Source organism: Fundulus heteroclitus, chromosome 24, assembly GCF_011125445.2.
Source record: "Fundulus heteroclitus isolate FHET01 chromosome 24, MU-UCD_Fhet_4.1, whole genome shotgun sequence".
Taxonomy (NCBI): domain Eukaryota; kingdom Metazoa; phylum Chordata; class Actinopteri; order Cyprinodontiformes; family Fundulidae; genus Fundulus; species Fundulus heteroclitus.
The window spans coordinates 28,344,786-28,365,436 of record NC_046384.1 but is presented as its reverse complement, the minus strand read 5'-3'; the positions used below and the strand labels follow the sequence as shown (position 1 = coordinate 28,365,436).

At 39.3% G+C, this 20,651-nt stretch overlaps 1 protein-coding gene across 1 annotated transcript in view; it reads left to right on the top strand.

Moving 5' to 3' along the window:
* The window catches only part of LOC118556071 (tensin-like), a 60,088-nt gene that overhangs the window by 15,484 nt on the left and 23,953 nt on the right, over positions 1–20,651 (top strand). Inside the window, exon 13 of the mRNA XM_036127826.1 lies at positions 15,994–17,664. Within this exon, the coding sequence (XP_035983719.1) occupies positions 15,994–17,664 (1,671 nt within the window). The remainder of the gene's footprint in view (positions 1–15,993; positions 17,665–20,651) is intronic.

Below are 20,651 nucleotides of genomic sequence, written 5' to 3'. Positions count from 1 at the left end.
TTCAAAAATGTAAAAAAAAGATTGATCCTAAAGAACCGAAGCCACAACTCTATAGCTCCCCCCGCCCCCTTCCCGCCTCCGTCCTGTCATTGAGTTCTTTAAATAGCCACTGCAGAAATAGTCAGTCCCCCTGCAACAGGCTCCCCCCAAACCTCCGGGTGTGAGAGCAGCTTGTTGCGGTGGGGGTGAGGAGCGTGTGCTCTTGTAAACCGAAACACCTACTAGGAATTGCTCCAAACAAGCTACTGAACTAACGTCTAATGTTTCTGTGTCAGGAGTTAAGAGAATTTAAATAGGTGCTAAATATGTTGGATACAAAGTTAATTATACACCTGGAAGTTCTCTGTTTTAAATCAGCTGCCTTTTAAATTTAAATCAGTCTTCTGACTGAAGCCCAACTCTGTCAAGGTGACTGAAAGAAAAGAATCTGTCTTGCAGTCATGAGTTGGTTAAATTCAACATTAGGAGAGCCTTCTGGTGGCAAGCCAGATATAACATTTTGTTTCACAGTTAGCATAAGACCCATTTTCTCCACATTAAAACTTTAGACTTCAATGTGTATTGTCAGGATTTTATCTTATAGACCAACACAAATTGGCAGATAATTTGTGTGATAGACTGATCATTAATTTTTTTTACAAACACCCTGAAAAGGGCAGTGTGCATTTGGAATAAGCCACCTTACTCTGACGCTGCTAAAATAAATTCCAATGTAACAAACTGCCTTCAGAATTCACTTAATTATCCATTAAACACTACATGCGTGGAATGTATTTTTGTTAGAAATACAGTTGTTCTGTGGTAACTCTGGAGGAGCTGCAGGTAAGAGAATCTGTCAACAAGATCTGTCATGCACTCCTCAAATCGGACGCTTGTAGGAGACGGGGAAAGAAGAAAGGAGTTGTTGAGAGGAAGCCATAAGAAGTGTACTTTACGGGTTATCACAAGCCACTTAGGGAACATAGTAAAAGGCAGAAGGCCGAGCTCTGGTCAGAGGAGACTATGCGCAAAATTTTGTGAGGCAAAAAAATAACAGGGAAAAATAGGAAAATGGATGGAGCTAAATAAAGGGCAGCCCTGGATGGAAAACCTGTTAGAGCAGGGGTGTCAAACTCATTTCTATATAGGGCCACTTTGGCGTCATGAAGTCATTAAAAGGGCCGGTTGCACGTGTATAGACGATACTTTTCATTTCATAATTACATTCCAGTTCACATAGAAGCATAAAAAATGCACAGTAACATAAAAGTAGCAACCTTAGGCCCAGTTTATACAGTTTATCTGCAAAAAAAGTTGATATTGGGGTGAGTTACACTTACAGGAGGCACAGATTTAGCCACTTTATACACTTTAAAAAGGATATATGCCTCTACTTTATGACATGATGCCCTTTTTTTTTGGCTCTTGAGGGCCGGATTATTTACCTTGACGGGCCGGATTCGGCCCACGGGCCTTGAGTTTGACACCTGTGTGTTAGAGGCTGCCAGAGCATGAGAATATTTGCAAGGAACAATTTGCTACAATTTCAGTCTCCAGATGTAAAAAGTGAAACCCACTGAAAACCTGAAGCTGTGATTCCAGCAAGAGGTGGTTGTTAAAAGCATGACTGTGAGGTACAACATTATTTTTGTTAGTACACTGGCAGAAATGGCCTTCTACTGCTTTTAGCACAATAATGCAGCGTGAAATAGACTTTACTGTAGTCACTTAGCATCTGACAGTCTTGTTGAGTCCCTTGGCTCCTTTTAGTGATGATGAGCTTCATGATTACTGCTGTAAAATCTACTCAGACAGGAGGACTCGCTAGTCTCAGTAGAGCCGGACTTGGCAGCTTTCACATCGTTCCCTTTTTATGTAGGCGATATTTGTTTTTTTTTTTTAATAGCTTTGAAAGACCCATTTAATTTTTATGCATGTCCCCAGAGAGCCGTTAAGGTAATTGCCATGCTGCAAAGAAGGTCAATGAGAAATGCCAGGATTGCAAGTTCGGTTCTAACTGTGCATGCTGCAGTGTTCTCAGGAGCAAGAAAAAAAAAAAACTCTGTCGGCGTATTCATTACACTGATTGCAATTTTTGCTGTTATGCTTGGACGCTAGGACATAGATGGTGAGGCAAGCCTGGCACAGAAAAATGGCATCTCTTTTCGCAAGGTTTAGATAGACTCTGGAGCAAGTGTGCTCACTGGTTTTGAAAGATGTGGTATTCAGAAGAAGCCAAAGAAACAATTAAATATAACTGCAGAAGAGAGTTTTCATGAATATTGATTTCCTGCTTCCATATATCATGGGAGGTAAAATACTCTGTGTAAAATGAATAAACTACAATGAGAAAGGGGCCTGTTTTTACAAGCAACAACTTAGTATATCAATATATCCCTCATCAGACTTCATTTAAAGAATGCTGACGTGTTTACTTTAAAGCAGGGGTGTCAAACATTCGGCCCGCGGGCCGGATCCGGCCCGCCGAACAATTTAGTCCGGCCCTGGGGCTAAGTGCATTATCATTATATAAAAAAAAAATATATATATATAAAATATATATATATATATATATATATATATATATTTTTTTTTTTTTTATTTTTTTTTTTCAGTGTTCTGTCTGGCAATGTGGCAATAAGATGCCACAAAGAGCTCATCAGATTTGACTTTCACAAGTGGACAAGATAAAAGGAAGAGAATGATAAAACAATTGTTGAAAAAAACATGTACTTCGTTTAATTGAAAATATGCAGTTCCTATATTGTCCACGAGAGGCGCTGTGTTTTAATTAGCAGATTAAGCTTCAGGTGTGGAAAAAATTTAAATCATTCTTAATTTTTATCTGTTTGATGTATTTTGTCATGCAGGACGGTGTTTTTATGTTCCAAAAAATGTGAATAAATGTTTTTCAACATTGTATAATCACTGTGATCAGTTCTTATGCATAATGCACAAGTAAATGTTTAACTGAGTAAAAGTATTGTTGAAATTGCACATACTTTTCTTAAAAACGCTGAGGTTATTCATAATATATTGTGTAAAAGTGAAATTAACTCAATACAAAAATCAACAACAAGTCCACATTTATTAGTTCTATTTAATCTTGCAATGAGTTAACTCGTGTGGCCCTCTTGTATGCGGTCCCTCAACCAAAATGAGTTTGACACCCCTGCTTTAAAGGGTCTGCATGGTTGGAGAGCAAGAAGTTTCAGCTTGATGGAACGACTGAACCTCATTGGGTTTTGAGGGTTAAATTCTCACTGGGATAGATCTTTGGTTAAAATTTCTATTTTTCTATTTTAACATTAGCATGGCTGGCCTCTAGGAGTCAGTGTTATTTCTACAGTACATAAGGTATATGTCTCATTGGAGATCAGTTTTTTTTTTGTCTCACTTTCGTGTTTCAGATCATAGAATAAGATCAAATATAAAAGGCTATTTTAAATGATAATTTCATTTATTAAGGTGAAAAACCTATCCATACCCACTATGTGAAAATAGAAAATAACCAATTTGATAAATCCTAAATTAACTTTGATTAACCACATAATTATTCAAATTAACTAGTTAAATCCTGGCCTGATTTGTGTCTAACTTGTAGAATTAATTTACCACTTTAATAGAACAGGTTTGAGATCATGAAGTATACAAAATAGTTTGAAAATGCAAAAGATCAGGCCCCGATCTAAAGAAATTGAAAAACAGGATGAGAATCAAGAAAACATATGCCAAAACATCCTCAAGACTTTTGTTTAAACATTGTGTAAACTGACTAATCAAAAGTGAATCTTTTTTGAAGGTGTGTCAAGAAAGGTATAAAACTAAACATCATTATAACAGTTAATCATGGTAGTGGAGGTGTGGTGTTGGTCTTTTGCTGCTTGCTTCCTCAACACATCCATCATTTTGTCGCCTTAAGTGCAAGCACATTTGGGTTAAGCAGATAAAACAATGATCCAAAGCACACCAGTAATTCCATCTCTGAATGGGGTGGTCTATGCAAAGTCAGACTTAAATCTAATTTAAATGCTGTTAAATGATCTTAAACAGATGATTCATGATTGAAAACCCTCCAGTGTGACTGGTTTAAAACTATTTGCCAAAGAAGAGTGGGGTCAAAATTTATCCACAGTGATATAAAAGGCTTCAGTTCTTATAAATACTTACTGGCAGTTGTCGCTGCCAAGGGTGACACAACCAGCTAGGTTAGATTTGGGGGCAACAATTTTTGTCATTTATGACCAGGTTGGTTTGGATCACACTTTTTTTTTCTCAGTGAATGAAATTAGTATTTACTCAGCTGATACTTTCCTAATATCAATATGGCATGTTAACATTTAGATGAGAGAAAGAAAGTAATCTGTAGGAGGGAACACTTTTTCCACAGCACTGTATATGCAATGTTTATGCAAAATACACTTTATGTCTGTGTGTGTGTGTTCCAGTACTTGCAACCAGTGTCCGAAATTAACTTCCCGATTCACCGGCCAAGTTGGCTGGTAGATGTAAAAATCAACCGGCCAGGCATATTTTTTACCGGCCAAAATATTAATCCTCACCAGACCTCTCAATTTTTTACCAAATATTAAGAGTGAGATTATGTTAATTTTGGGGGGGGCATAGCTGACTGGACCCTGGAAGAGAAATCTTTGTTTCCTACCTTTGATAGGAAAATATTAAGTTTATTATAAAAGGCACAATATGAATTATCATATTCACATCCAGGCAATAAAAAACACTACAGATTATCATTATTCTATCCATGTTGGTCTCATTTGTGAATGAGGCAGAGTTTCATCAAGCCTATGGTCCAACATTTTCCCTCAGCTGCAACACTTAAAGCAGGCAGGGGTTCGCGCTGCGTCTTTACGCCGATCCAGCTGCTGGATAAACAGTGGGGAAAATGCATAAATGAAGACTGGAAAGGGTAGAGGGAAGAGAAGGAAAAATGGGTCTGAGCTAAAGCCCCTGATGTTACAAGTTCCTTAAAATGACCCTTAAAAGTGCGCACCTAAATTACATGTAACGTAATTTTGCACACCTGAATTCAAGCGCAAGTAACCACGCCCACTGAAGCACCACTGGTTCTGTGTCGTTAAAAACAAGAGCATGAAAAACCGCTACTGACTCTCCTATTGATTTCAATTGGGACATTTTGGTTTGAGTGGAAGGACATTTAACGTAGTGATTCACGTTTTGAAGGCTGGCCGCTGATAAGGGGGGCGGGGGGCAGTAAGAGCGACGAAGCACAGAAACACAGCACACGTAGTTAAAAAAATGCAGAATAAATAGGAACGAAACTTAGAAACATACTAATTGGCGTTTAAGACTGAATCTGGTTAGCAGAACTGTTTTCTAATCCAGCCTGCAGCCATGACTGGTTCTGAATAAAGGCTTGTTATTTTTAATTTATTTGGTACAAACATTTACTCGGCATGTGGCGGCTAGCCCTCTGAAATTCACTCGCCAAACGGGAAATTTACTCGCATTTAATTTGGGACCCTGCTTGCAACTCGATTAGGTGTAGGTTAGGGTCAGGGTGAGGCCATAGAAAGGCTTGTAAATGAATGGAAGTTTATTGAAGTCAAAGCATGGTTCTCACTTTGTATTTTAAACAAGGATATGTGTGTGTGCGTGTGTGTGTGTTCTTGTAGCCGAGCGAGAACCCTTTTTGCTCATTTTACTATTAAAGCACTTTCATGTAACTGAGGATCTTTTGTCTGTCCTCACTTCTATTATGGTTAGGTTTAACACTATGTGTCAGTTAGTTTTAGGTTAGGGTGAGGTATAAACCCATAAATGTTAAGGTCAGGGTTAGAAAGGCTTGAATCAACACTAAATGGTGACAGGTTGGATCGTGTGAAACTATCTGGCCTACACGCAGGGGCGGTTCTAGACAGGGGCCAACAGGGGCCCATGCCCCTGTAGAAATGGCCCTGGCCCCTGTTATGGCCCCTGTACTAAAAGCATTATGTTAAATAAACTTCTCATAATTATTTGCAATGGCAAAGAAACCATAACTGATTGGTCACTTTGACCAATATTATTTTTTACCTATACAGCTTTACTCTAAAAAGAATTTAAAACTTAAGATGTTTCACGTTTAGCTTTAGCTGTACTGAGCAGGGGGCAAAGTTTTCAACTGCTAGATCAGGTGTCTGAAACCTGCAGTTCCAGAGCCACAAATGGCTCACTTACTATTATTACACAGTTAAATATTGCCATTTTATTGTTTTTAAAAAATTTTGTTCTGTGCCCCTGTGAAAAAAACACTGGCCCCACTTTGGCCCCCCTGGTAAATTTGGTCTAGAACCGCCCCTGCCTACACGTCTGCCCTTGTAAGGCTTGAGGATGAATGGAAGTCTATGGAAGACAAGGCACGGTCCTCACTATGTACATTAAACAAAGATGTTTGTGTGCACAGTTCAGTTTATGTGTTGCCATTGTCCTGTAGTCTGGCAGCAGCTGTCGACCTGGAGGTCAGAAGGTTCAGAAGGTCGGTGCTTGCGACTCAGAGGCGTTTGTTCACTACAGCCACAAGCAAATCGCCACGCCCGGGGAGCAATCTGGGGCTAAGGGTCTTGCTCAGGGACCCACAGTGGTAGTCTGCGGGTATCGAACCTTCTTAGAGTGCAAGTGTGCTGCTCTAACCACTACCCCCCCCCCCCCCCAAAAAAAAGGACTGTGTTATCCTATGAACGTAGCTCAAGGCTGAAGTTCCTTCCACTGCTTTTACAGCGCTTTTCTAAAATCTTAACTCCAGTTTTCACTTTGACTAGCTCTCTATTTGAATCCAAATGGGTAGTGGTTGGAAATTTTAGTCCATAAAATCACCCCTGCTTTAAATGGACCGAATGAAATTTGTGGTATTGTTTTGTTTAGTTTTTATAAATAATTACTTATACTTACGCAAGCTACATCTGCAAATGCATCCAGTTCTTTTCTTTTCTTTTCTACAAGAAATAAGCAGGTTCTTAACACAAGGTGTGTGTCCGTGTTTGTGCGCTTGCTTATGTAACCTATTTAGGACCCTTTCCAGTAAATTTACTAACCTTCTGATGACAATGTGGCTTATAGGCATCAAAGCTCCTTCCTAATGCCGGACACCCACAATTTCTGGATAAGAGGTAAGGGTTAGAGCTATGGTGTGAATTATGTGTAGGTTAAGGTTGAGGCTAGGAATCTACTGGTAATGGTCAGGCTTAGGTATAAGTTAAATTACTAAAAGTAATGGAAGTCAATACAAAGTCTGAATAAGGGCAGAAATATACACTTTGATTGTGTGTGTGTGTGTGTGTGGTGTGTGTGTGTGTGTGTGTGTGCAGTAAATCAGTGATGGTGCAGGGAGGCTGTGCTCCTTGTTTACCGCCCTCTGCCCATATTTGGCTGGGGCTGAGCCCTCAAACATGTCTCGAATAGCTGCACAGAGACAGAGACGAATAGTGAGAGACGAGGGACAGCGAGGCTGCGAGGGGAAAGAGAGCAGGCTATTTCAAATTTTCATGTTTTACGTGAGGACGTTTTCTTACGATACATTGAAGTTCGGAGATACCGTCTAATAAATAAGACATAAAAGAATAATGAAGTGGAGCTGAACAATCACTGTTACACTAATAGGTGAGTGTAAGTTAACTCATATGTTTTATTTAATTGTTTGCTTTCAGTGTACAAATGTAAAAAACATTTAAAAGTTAGATTACTTTGTATTCTGTATAGAAAATACTTTCTTTAAACTGTTAGGAGTTTCACTTTCTGAACAGACTGGAGCCTGTTTGTCTGTTTATTGTGTTTCCTTGGCAATGCTGCATCCTGTGTTTGGCGCCTATATGGTACCAAATGAGTCATGGAGCAAGCAATTTGAGTGTGGAACATTTTATGAGCAGGCTGCAATTTGGGTTCGCCAAAACTATTAGGCTTGCTGATTGGTAAGTACATGTGCACTGCAGAGACCTAGGGCTGTGGGAATGGAGGACTGGGAGATTTTGGATTTTATTGAATAATGGGGGAAAAAAATGCTAAATGTAGTGGTACGATTGAGTCGACTGCAGGAACATTTATAGTCTTTAGTTATCCATAAAAATTGCAGGTTAATGTCTTACTCCTAGAAGCCCCGCCAACCCCCTCCAAATGCTTCCGTTTTGTTACTGTATGTCAGCATGCCTGTGTACTGTCTTGCTTCCTCTCTTTCTGTCCTTTTCATGAAACTATATTGAAATGCATGTTTTTTTATAACTAGACTGAGATTGAGTTAATGCAATTTTTAAAGATAAGAAGCACTACAGCACTTCAACATATTTTCTGGTATACAGTCAGATGGCAAAATAGGACTCTCTGTGCTCTTTCTACTGTTGGTATGAAAGTTCATGGCCAGCTTTACCTTTCATAGGAGGTGTGCAAGGAGGAAACCCTTGTTTTCAAAGAAAAACATGATAGTTAGACAAAACTTATGAGTGAGAAGGTTGACAATGACCATAACTTCAGGAACAATAAATTATTTTAATTATTTTAACACCAAAAACATGGACATGTTTGGCATAAAACAAGAAAAGTACCTCGCACCTACTGCAAGGCATGAGTAATGAAATATCATGGTTTGCAAATGCTTTACTGCAGCACAACTTGGCCAGAAGACTAGAAATTCTACCATGTATCAGAGAGTCTTGAGAATGTGAGACCATCTATAAAAAAATGAAAGTTTAAGCACAACAGGTACTTGCAACCTTAACAATAACCCAAAAATGTACCAGTAAATCCACCAAGAACTGGCCATAAATCTGGCTCACATCTTTATCTCATTGAGATGCTGTGGGGTGTATCTGAAATAACTCCCTCAAACATCTCACTGTTAAAAGGGAGGGGCGGGGCAAACTTCCCTCAGACTTATGTCAATGACTGGTAGGTGTCTACAAGAAGCATCCCACTGAAGCCATTTTAGCTAAAGTAGGTAATAATTGCTATAAGGTAGTAAGACCTCCTTATATACCTAATTTCAGATTATATCACGTTCAAGGAATTGCTGTCCAGCCAGAAAAACACACTGCTCAACGGGAACTGTAAAATATAAGATACAGTTCATGTATTCTCCACCATATGCAAACATGATAGTTTTATTGGAGAAACTTAGAAGAGATTTTTACTGTAACAACTAAGCAATTTTTCTGCCTTAACATGCCTTGGCTTATAAAGCAGTTACATTAGATCTAGTCTTTCAGCAGCCAAAATGTAAATGTGTATTAGCAGGGATAGAATAAAGCTAATTGTCATTGTTGGAATCATATAGGAATGTAAAGCCCACCAAAATGTTCCACCTGGTAAAACTGTTTGAAATTAAAATATTTTCTTATTACAGCATTCAGTTTCCTGGTAACAGCCACCAGATTTTTATTTAAAATATTCAAGTATTCCAAAAACTTTATAATGCTTGTACTTGTACAAGTTTCCTGGGGAATTTGTTACAGAAACAGGCCTCACAATACCAAATTAATACAAATCTGTTTTTTTTTTGTTGTTGTTGTTGTCATATACAGCAAGCAGAATGGTGTTCTGGCTGCGGTAGTGATGTCAAACATATTTGCTTTACCAAGGGAAGCTTTATACATATAAATCCTCCCTTGACATCCAACCCTTGATTTTTTTTTGTCAAGGTGTTATGTACAAACTGATGTCAACCATGGAGGGGGGCAACAAGGACAGTGTAAGAAAAAAAATATAGCCAAAAACTACAGTACCCAACAACCATAGGCTTGGCCTGACTGGCCGGGGGGTGACGGTGTGGCTGGGTTGAGGTACCCTGTGTCTAGGTCTCACTCTGTGCCTCTTTGTTCTGGGGGCTGATGCTCATGTGCCATGCTGGCAACCTACCTCTGTGTAGGACATATAGCTCTTTGGGTGATGCTTTTTGTTTGGCAGCATGGGGCATCTATGGCCTTCTGGGGCCAAGTCCACCTGCTGTTTGTTGTTCCTTGGTGCTGTGGATGCCAGGCTTTCTACCGTTCTCACCACACTTACAAACACACCTCCAGGTTACAAACTCATATCATCATCAACACATTTATTTCTACGGGTAAGCTCAGCCGTCTCCACACACATACACACATATATCATTGTTTAAAATACAAAGTGAGAACGGTGCTTTGACTTTCATTGACTTCCATTCATTTTCAAGCCTTTCTATGGCCTAAACCTAACCCTAAAAAGTCCTCACTTCACTGGTAAAATTAAGAAAAACTGTCCTTACAACCCCGCCCCCTCACACACACACACACACACACACACACACTCAAAAAAACAAGTCAATATAACATTACTGTGATCAGCCTATTTGATGTTGCCTTCAATCTGGATCTAATGAAGATATTGCAATCGGGAGACTTTTTTGCAATGGAAGCTGGAACCAGGGTAACCACCTTCTGAAACTACACTACAGTACACAGAAAAAAAAACATACATTGATGAACGTGATTAACCTCTAAAAGCATGACAAAAACACTTTAGTTTCATTTTATCTTATTTACCAGTGATTTTGTCAATGCTATTTCCTAACATTTTCCAGTGGGATCGTTGCATTGCAAGAAAATATGAAACTATGGCAAGGCTTCTAACACAAAACACTTTCAGTGGCCTGTGTAAAATGAAGGTGAAAGGGTTAAAGTGCTTAAATTAGGTCTAAATTTAGACACAAATTCAAGGGTCCAAATCAGAGCTGCATACAGTCAAAACAATGAGTCATGTCTAAATGAAGTCTATGTATAGACTGTATTGCTCAATGGGAAACTATAGCTGTCAGGCAAAACCTGTGGAGTTAAATGTACAGTTTAAAGTACGAATGAAATCAGTTGTTTTAAATTGCTCTCAGGTATACATAAGTAAATCTACCCGAGGTTGTCATTTTTGACCTTCAAATATAAAATGTTTGGTTTAAAATTTAATTTCAGATTGTGTTTAAAGAATCAAATATTACCTGAAGGCAGCTCTGATTTTGGATGTAACCTGTATTTTAATTTTTTTTCAAATTGGTGTTGAGATACTATACCTAAAGTGGGCAATAGATGTATGTTTCTTCGGGGCAAATTTGGTTCTTCAAAGCTCCCAGAAAGCTGTGGACAACAGCGCGCCATGTAGGTAGACAGCTGACAAATGCAGTGTGATGTTATGACCAGCGACCCTTGTAAGTGAAAGAAGAATGAATGGATGGACCGACGCATTGTGAAAAGAAATCCCTTCACTCAGGGGCCAGCAAGACCTACAAGGGCAAAATTATGAGATCCACCTCTGTTGGATCTCATAATTTTCTCGACTCCACAGCATTGTTGCTATTAAAAGAAAGAAGTGGTGTGAAAATTACTAACAGACAGTCAGACAGATAAGGTTTTATGACAGCCACTTAGGTGACAGACAGACAGACAGACAGACGGACGGATGGATGGGTGACATCATCCTGAGAGGAATCTCAGAGACGGACTTGGACATAGTTGCGTCACGTCACCTCATACCCTGACAGCTGGACTGTGACAGATATGCCGGGAGGCAGACACGACATATATAAAACCGCAAAAGTTGTCCTTGTGCCAGTCACTGATATAGCAACCAAGACAGCTTTTTCACCAATGGGCTGTCATCTCATCTGCCACAGGAATGCTTCTCTTTCTTGCTCGGCCAATAAAAATGAAGATTGAGAGATTATTGGTAATTCTTTTGCAGATCCTTCTTTTAGGTTTAAGTCAGATCAGCAACATCAGTTTAAGCATCACATTTAAATCAGTCATCTGGAATATTTCTCAGAAACTCAAAATTTTAAGCCCACCCCATGTTCCGGTGCTGGTGTGTCACAGTTGTATGAAAGCTGTCACAGTGAATGTAATATCCTGCTGCGAGATATTCAGACGTTCCCAGACAGTGTCTCCATGTGTATTTGTTGGTGAACAGTTTGCTGCAAACTGCTGCAAGACATTAAATATGACATTAAATTTAAGAATTAAAAATGTATTATTTGTAACTCTTAATTTTTTTTTGTAAGATAAAGTTTTTCCCAAGAGAGCAATGGGAGAAAATAAATTTATTTTGGACCTTCAGTATTAGTATGACCAAAACAGAAAAAATTATTATTTTAATATCTCTAAAGTAATCAATGATTTGAGAATCCATTTCTCTTCCTTATTAAAGTTTGATCTTAAATTGTTTCTGGATCAATTTTTAGAGATCTCTGCAGAACCACTGATATTATGGATATTATGTGGGTGTTCGTATATTTTATTAGCATGCATGCAAACATGAAATCAAAAACCGCATCCAATAAAATAAGTATAGCTTATTTACCTAGCTGGGATTTAGATCTACCACGTGGGCCCATTTTATCTCAGCAAAAATGTTACATGTGTTTATTTTTTTATATGCATCTGTCTTCCTGTAAAGGCACTTTTGGCTTAAGTGTATCAAAAATCTTAAAGTTATCAGTCTTTAAAAAACTTTGAGGTATCAGTAGAACATGGCCTGTTTGCAATAAAACATTGACTACTAATGTTAAAACAATTTTTTAATGGCCCCTCAGGTTATGAAAAACACACTTATGCAACCATGTTGGGAGTTTGTGAACATGTCACAGTATAATAAATAACTATTGCACAAAAATGGAAAGCACCTGTCACATGAAAGAATGTAGAATCACACAGGTGTGTGTGTGTGTGTGTGTACTTGCAGCTGAGTGAGAAAATGTTTTGCACACTTTACTTGTAAAGTAAGGACTTTGATATAAGGTGAGGAGACTTTTTGTCACTTTTTTGGGAAGCTAGTGGTTGGGTGTCAATTAGGTCAATCAGGTTTAGGGTTAGGATTAGATATATACTGGTTAGTTAGGGTTAAGCCATAGCAAGACTTGAAAATGAATGGAAGTCAAGGCACGGTCCTCATTATGTACTTTAAATACTGATGGGTGTGTGTGAATGAAAAATTTCTTAATTTGAACTCAACTGGCTTGGATTGTTCTGAATTTTAAATGAACACTGGTACATGTAGCGCTAGTCCTCTGAAACACAAAGATGTTGTAGATGTTACACTCATTCACTATAAAGGGAAACATGTATTGCTGGCAGAGCTTCTGTGAGTCAACTGATCTAATTTGAGCTGGGAAGCAGCTATGTACTTACAGCAGAGGAAAGGTATTTGTCCTATCCTAATGGTTGTTTGCCGCTTGTTTATGTCATTCATGATCTTGATCATTACATAAAATAGGTGGCAGGAGTGCTTTCAGGATTTAATGCCACATTTAAAAATGTTTTGGAAACTATAGGTTTCTGTTCAAATAGCTCATCCCTTTGATTCCTACCAAACAAAACTATTCAAATTAGAGATTTTGGTATAATGCAGACATCTAAAAGTGGCCAGCAGCTGCAGCTAAGAAATTTCTAGAAAAGTAAATAAATATTTTTAATTGTTATTTAATTTGTTCACTAATAACATTATGTTTCTCAGTTCATAATAAAACACTGAGTAACTTGACTGCACCAGTTGAATACGATCTGAGCCTTGCCTTAAGTGTAAATAAGTTCAGCATGAATTTACCCAAATAATGTCAACTGCATCAATTTCAGTTTGACTGAACTAAACTGAGGTAAATTCATCCCAAGATAGTCAAAGCAACCTGGAGTTTCTTTATTGCCAGAATATTCTCACCAAAAATATTTATACCAGTGTAGCTCTATTGGTTAAATGATGTGTCTATTGACCCTAAAGATCAGCCATTCAAAAACAAACAAAAAAAACAGACAGCAACGGCACCAACAGCAAGCATATGGAACAAAACATATGTATTATCTGATTGAATTTGACTTTGGAAAGTGCCTTGAGATGACATGTATCATGAATTGGAACTATATATTTAAAATTGAATTGAAGTTGAATTGAACGTTTCGCACTTATGGAGAGAACTACAGGTCAACACAGCTACTATATTATGAGTGCATGTGTGTGTATTAACCAGCAAAATAGGTGGTGTAGGCATGGATTGTGTTTAGTAATAGGTGTAGAAAGCCACCATCATCCCCCTCCAGGGATCAGAACCAAGCAGAGAGGTTCCCAAAACCCAGGAAACAAGCAGTCCCAGAGGGGGCACAGAGGCCAGGCAGCCTAAAACAGGGACTCCACGCATCCACCCAGAGGGCAGCAGAAGAGAGCCTGGGCACAGGCCCCCCAGGAACCAGGGGCGATGGCCTACAAACCAAGCCAGGCCCTCTCTAACCCCACCCCACCTATATATACATTTATTTTATAACACAATGTAGAGATTTTATCATGCTTAAGGCTAAATTGATAAACAAACTAAGCTTTTCAGAGGAGATAAACCAGATAAATAACGACAGCTTCTTACCCTTTTTTACTTTAATTTTGAAAATATATAGCTATCAGGGAAAATAACCAATAGGATTTCACTGCACCAATTCTACTTAACAGATTAGCACACTGCAATTTAGTGAATTTCTTTTCCCGTCTGTCTCTCTTTAGACTGAGCTCTTAAAGCTTAAAAGCTATTAAAGCTCTTTTTTACAAGCAAGAACAAGGACATGGCCTCTTCTGCTAAAGGTCAGAATGAGCTGGAGACAGTCAGACTAAGAAGTCAACTAATGGAAAATAGTTCTTATACCTAAATTGTACAAAGTATCAAACTTCAATTTCCATATATTAGAGGTAAAGAAAAAAGGCAAGTGCCAAATTAATTAGCTTTTATTGACATGTGGTAAAGGGAACCCCCAATGGCGCTGGTGTGGGAATTGTAGTTTGTCCATACCAGCATATCTCTCTGGACAGCTGAGTATTGCTGGATGTGGTTACGATGTTGGAGTCCCCTCCCCTTCTGCCGAGAACAGTAAGAAATCATCAGCAAGTGCCAGCTCACCCCTCTTGGCAGCTTCAGAGAGTCCCACCTCTCTCTTGGAGAGCACATGTTAGATGTTGGTAGGAAGTGACTCAGAAAGAACGGAGAGAGAAACCGAATAGACTAATGTTCAGTCTGCTTCAAGATGAGGACATTTTTAAAACATATTTATTATACAGTGACCTACAAGTTCACTTAGTACAGGTAAGACGGATGTTTCTATTGAATTTATTACTATGAGGAATCATTATTGCAATTTATATATGCTATAATCCAAATTTAGTTCTTTTTATGATGAAGATTCTTTGTTCTGGTTTTTATTAGTGCATAATGTGGTGAACCAAATCTTACTATTCCAAAGAAAATGTAATTGAATCCAACATTTACTACTTATATAATGAGTAACATTTAAAGCAACCATAGGAACATTTATTGCCTACTTTCATGCCCTCTCATTCTTTTTGCTGCACCAGAGGGTTTGTTGTTGACATGGGTTTTGAAATAACTGCAGTCAGAGTGATCCACCATCTGGCCTCAGGTGGAGTCGCTCAATCATATGGGGTAACATCCCATATATGAGCCAGTCAATGTCATACATATTGTCTGTGTCACTTTGAAAATGCATCCTGGAAAAAGGAAGCCACTGTTGGTTTTATACTTAATTATAGGAATAGGGTTTCTGATGTTACCACTAAAATAGAATGTATTTAATCTGAATTTTATTTTCTGAAGTAAAACCTAGCTCAATACATATCTGTTAGCATGTATTTTAGCAACCAGAAATCAACCTAAAAATTATTCCTTCTCCTCTCCAAGTCTATTTGTAGACATTCAATCTGAAACTGTATAAATTGTTTCCATTTGTAGGGCAGGACTCTTACTGTTTCATGTTGGCCTCTATGGGTGGTGTTGACACAACATGACAAGAGATTTACCCTTACGAATTGGCTATTAATAGTGCTAAAGGGGTTGTGTTGCTAGTAGAGAGAATGCATGCAGAACCTTTGGTTTGTAAAAGTGGGATACAAAGGGGGGTAACTATGCTTCTGGTATGAACAATTGTAACACCTCATGTATATGGCTGTAGTTGTTGTCGTTGACATCTACTTTATGTATGATTAAATCTTATGTATTGGTTCTTTCAGATGTTGGTCATACTCAAGGTCCACTTGATGGAAGTCTTTATGCCCGGGTCCGAAAGAAAGACTCTTTGGAGGGAGTTGTTACCATCAATGGCCTTCCAGTCCGTGAAAACCCCTTGACAAATACAGAGAGTTCATTGCAGCAATCTAACCATCATCTTCAAAAGACTGAGCAGTCCCTTCCTGTGGCAGGACACACTTCCCTCCCTGCTGTAGATCATACACTTTCTGTGAGCAGTGACTCAGGCAACTCTACCGCATCTGTCAAGACTGATCGCACTGATGAGCACAGCCATTCCCTGCACACAGCTGCAGGTCACAACAACCCAACAACAGCCCACCCAACACTTAGCCCACATGAGAAACGAGAATTAAACCAGCTTTTAAGCGGCCTTGAGCCACCAAATCAGCGACAGGCTTATCTGTCCACATCTACCAGTCCAGGGGGAGGGGTTCGCCACCTTGTTCCAGCACAGGTGCATGTCAACGGGGCCCATACCAGGCTTCTTGGGGCACCATCAACAGAGGAGCGTGAAACCGATATCCTTGATGACGAGCTTCCTAATAGCCAAGAGGGCAATAGTGTGGATAGTTTGGGTACCCTCTCATCATTAGAGGGTCAGGCAACACCAGCTAGCCTCTACTACCAATCACAAACACCAGTTAGTGGCCAGAACGACGGCCTATATCTTGAGAGAAACGTTCTTGGGGAACAGCTGAACGAAATGCCTGTGCATGGAGTGCGAACTCCTACAGCAATGCAGGAAAGGTCCGTAGACTCACCTTCGCCCCAGGGGGGATACAACAACTACCAAAATGGAGGAGGGATGTACCGTTCCCAGTCCTTCGGTAATCAGCCACCCAGTAGCCCTGAGACCAACCCTAAAATAATGCCCAAGGCCCCTGAGAGGAGCACCAGCAGTCGAGAAGCAGTTCAAAGAGGTCTTAACCACTGGCACCAGCATAGTCTTCCAGATGATCCCTTTGGGCCTCCTCCTCAGTCGACCCACAGCCTGCCTCATTTCCCAACCTCAGCCTCACAGCGAGACATTGAGCAGTCCATAGAGGCACTAAACATGCTGATGCTTGATTTAGATCCAATTAACTCACACATGTCTAAGTCGCACAGTGCACCTCCTGGAGATAACACCCTCAGTTCATCCCAAATACCCTTTTCCCAGACCCTGGCTAGGCCATCCTACCAAGGGGATTCTGCCATCCATGGCTACAACTCTGGATCAGTGAACAATACCTATCATCAGCCACTACGGACAGCTGGGAGGGTTCCAGTGCCAAACCAGAGTCCTGTCACAGAGTCTCCAACATGCTCCCCCCAAAGGTCCAATTCTAGCTACCAATACCAGAACACCACCCCAACACACACTCCTGAGCCCTACCTCCACACATGTCAAGCAACCCACCACTACCCCATTGATACTTCTGCTAATCTTAGCCAGCAGTCTCCCCAGAAACTGACAAACTCAACAAGCAGAGTTTCACACTCCCCAGACTCACATGGGCAATCTCCTTACCAAGGATACAGCACCTCTTCTTCACCTCTTCCTGCCCTCACACCCCAACCCAAGGATTTGTCTTCTTCTCCCTTGCCAAGAGAGCAAGATGCAGAGGAAGAGACTCTAAATTTGGAAGGCCTGGTTGCTCACCGTATTGCTGGTAAGATTTGCAAGTTTTATGTCACTTGTAAGTGTGCCTTCATGGGTTCAAACAGAAGTCATTGCAAGCAAAGCTTGGAGTAACAGAGAGAAATTTTAATACAAGAAAGCAAGATTGATGCCCCTTAAAACAGATTATTGCCATATTAAGCAATTCAACTTCAAACGTTTCAGACCAACAAAAACAAACAGTACTGTAACTTTTAACCCTTTAGAGGTACTTATGGGACCTTTTCGAGTTTTTCACTATTTTATCAACTGAAAATCTCATTGTTGATACAGAAAAACTAAAATACTCAGGTTGTGTGTTGTATCGGTTTATCTTAACAGCTGAGATGAAAAATAATGATAAATGAGGAAATTTGAGGAAGCTAATGCTAGCTGCTAACCGCTAACAAACAGCAGTCCCTCAGTCTGTACCCAAAGTCGCTGGTAATGAGCGGACTTAGCAACACTGCTGGAAGCTCCAAACACAGTGCTGAACGTTTCTGGAGGTAACTTTTCCCCTTTATCATCATCCTTTAACAAACATGAAATAAATCATGATGTCTAGGTTTACTTATAGTTATAAGATCTAAAGGGGGGTGGTGGCCTAGTGGTTAGAGCACAGAGCTTTGGTCCCAGAGGTTCTGAGTTCAACTCCTACAAGCTGCCATTCTGGGTCTCTGAGCAAGACCCTTAACCCCCAGGTGCCACACAGTGGCAGCCCACTGCTCCCCAAGGGGATGGGTTAAGATGCAGAAGTGAATTTATCCATTGTGAGATCAATAAAGTTCAATTATTAAGATCATATATTTATACATTTATTCTGCACTATTTGAGAAAAGCACAAATAAAGATCGGCTTCATCATTGTTGTGTAGAAGAAACAAGTTTTTTCTATTTAATGTCCCTCAAAGTTTTCCATAGAGCAACCACGCAGTGTTTTGTAGGACATTTGAAAAAACAAAGGGCCCCGCTGGCCCATGCAGCGACCCAGAAGCCCAGCTACCAGTCCCGTCTCCTTCCACCTCATGCGGTGCCAGTGACAAATCCAGAAAGTTTGATTACAATACTAATTACAGGGATTAGTCACACCGCGGCACATTGTTTACAGAAAAAAAAAAGGTTATACCAGGGTCCCTGTATATGAGCAATGGGAGCCGCAGGGGGCCGGACCGCATTATAACAAGAAGGTAAGACTAAAACAGCACCGCTTTACAATTTCTTTGTTGGCGCCATGACGGTGACATAAATGGTGGATGAAGATCTTGTTGTTAACATTGTCGTACTTACAGTTATCGAAACCCTATCAAATAGACGATGACCGGTCTGCAAACAATTTCTAAACTTAGCTTGAATGATAATGCAACGAACAAAAAGTTAGACATGTGATTTTTTTTTTTGTATTATCGCAACTCTGACTACCACTGAAGATTCGTCACTACATCAATATATATGAATTTATATAAATTGGAATATAATTGAAAAATACATTTATTTCAGTAATTATTTTGAAGAAAATGTATAAAATATACAGATTCACTACAAATTTGATTTGTTTCAAATGTTTATTTCTGTTCATTTGGATGAAGATAGTATTTTGATGAAACAACTAAAGAAAACCCAAAAAATTAGAACAATATATAATAGCCGTTAAAAAGAATTCTTATCATAAAATTATCTGCTTATCTAAAAGTATTTGCACAAACTGAACCCTGTATGCACTCAATACCTAATACGGACTGTTTCTTCATGAATTACTGCATCAGTGCAGTGTGGCATGGCAGCAATTAGGTCTACTAAGACATTTGGCAGCCCAAGGTTGCTTCAATAGCTGCCTTCTGCTTGTTTGCATTGTTGTCTCTGGTTTGTCATTTAACAGGTTAGACTAATGTGACACAGTAAATATGGTCATTAAATTGTGAGCAGGTGTCGAACCTTGCTGATACCCCAATTCATAGCTAATTCTGGAAAATTTGCGGTTCTCTCTGATGCTTGAGCACCGTAGGCCACCTCTGTGTTTCCTACCACTAAACCTACTAGTAATATGCCTGGATAAAGCATGCTTTGAATATTAAGCTTCGTATATTTTTCTTTATCAACACCTTTTTAAATGACTGTAAAATAATCATGTCTTTTGATAAACAGAATTTTGGGTTTTTTATTTAGCATTAAGGCATACTAATCAGAATGAACAGAAATAAGCACATATCTCTTTGTGTTTTCTTTTTAAGATGGATTACTGAAATAAATAAGCCTTTGTATGATATCGTAAAAGATGGAGATGGAGGTCTGCTAGGAACCACAAACTGAGTCTGCTTCACTCATTTTACAGACCAGGATTATGTCGGACGAAGTGGGGATAAAAACACATTAGAGTGTTTTCTTCCAGATTAAGACAAGTAAAGTAATAGGTAAGAGCTACAGTGTAAGTGAGGTCCTTATAATGTACATACATTGATGTTATGGTTTATATTCAACTATAAGTATGAGCCCTTCTAGAGTCAGATTTGTTTTTTCTTAATGTTTACCGATAAAAAGGAAGATATTCACAAAAAACAAGTTTTAGGAAGATGGCAGAATTCTAGCTTATGTCATAGAAATGATACAAATGGTACCTGATTGCTTCTAAAATGCTGACAGGGGCTGTAGCAGAACGTGAGCAGTGCAGCTTTCAGCAGTTTGTGTTACAGATTCATGGTGGGGTGCAGTGCTGGAGAACTGACCTGGACTCGTAAAATTAGCTCTGCAGCTGAAACGAAGTAGAGCTGGTGACAGCAGAGATGGGAAGGAGAATAAGAATAGCCAAGCATGCAGGAGCTTCCATGCATTATCTGCATTCAAAATGCACTTTCACCTAAGTAAGCTCTCTGGTGTCTCCTAGTGGATCAAAAGTTTAAATACACATCATCTCTCATAGTTCTGAGATCATTTCTATATTTTGATTCCTTTTCTGTCTTTTCCTCCTGTTTTTTGTTTATTTAATCTCTGTGGAAAACCTTTTGTT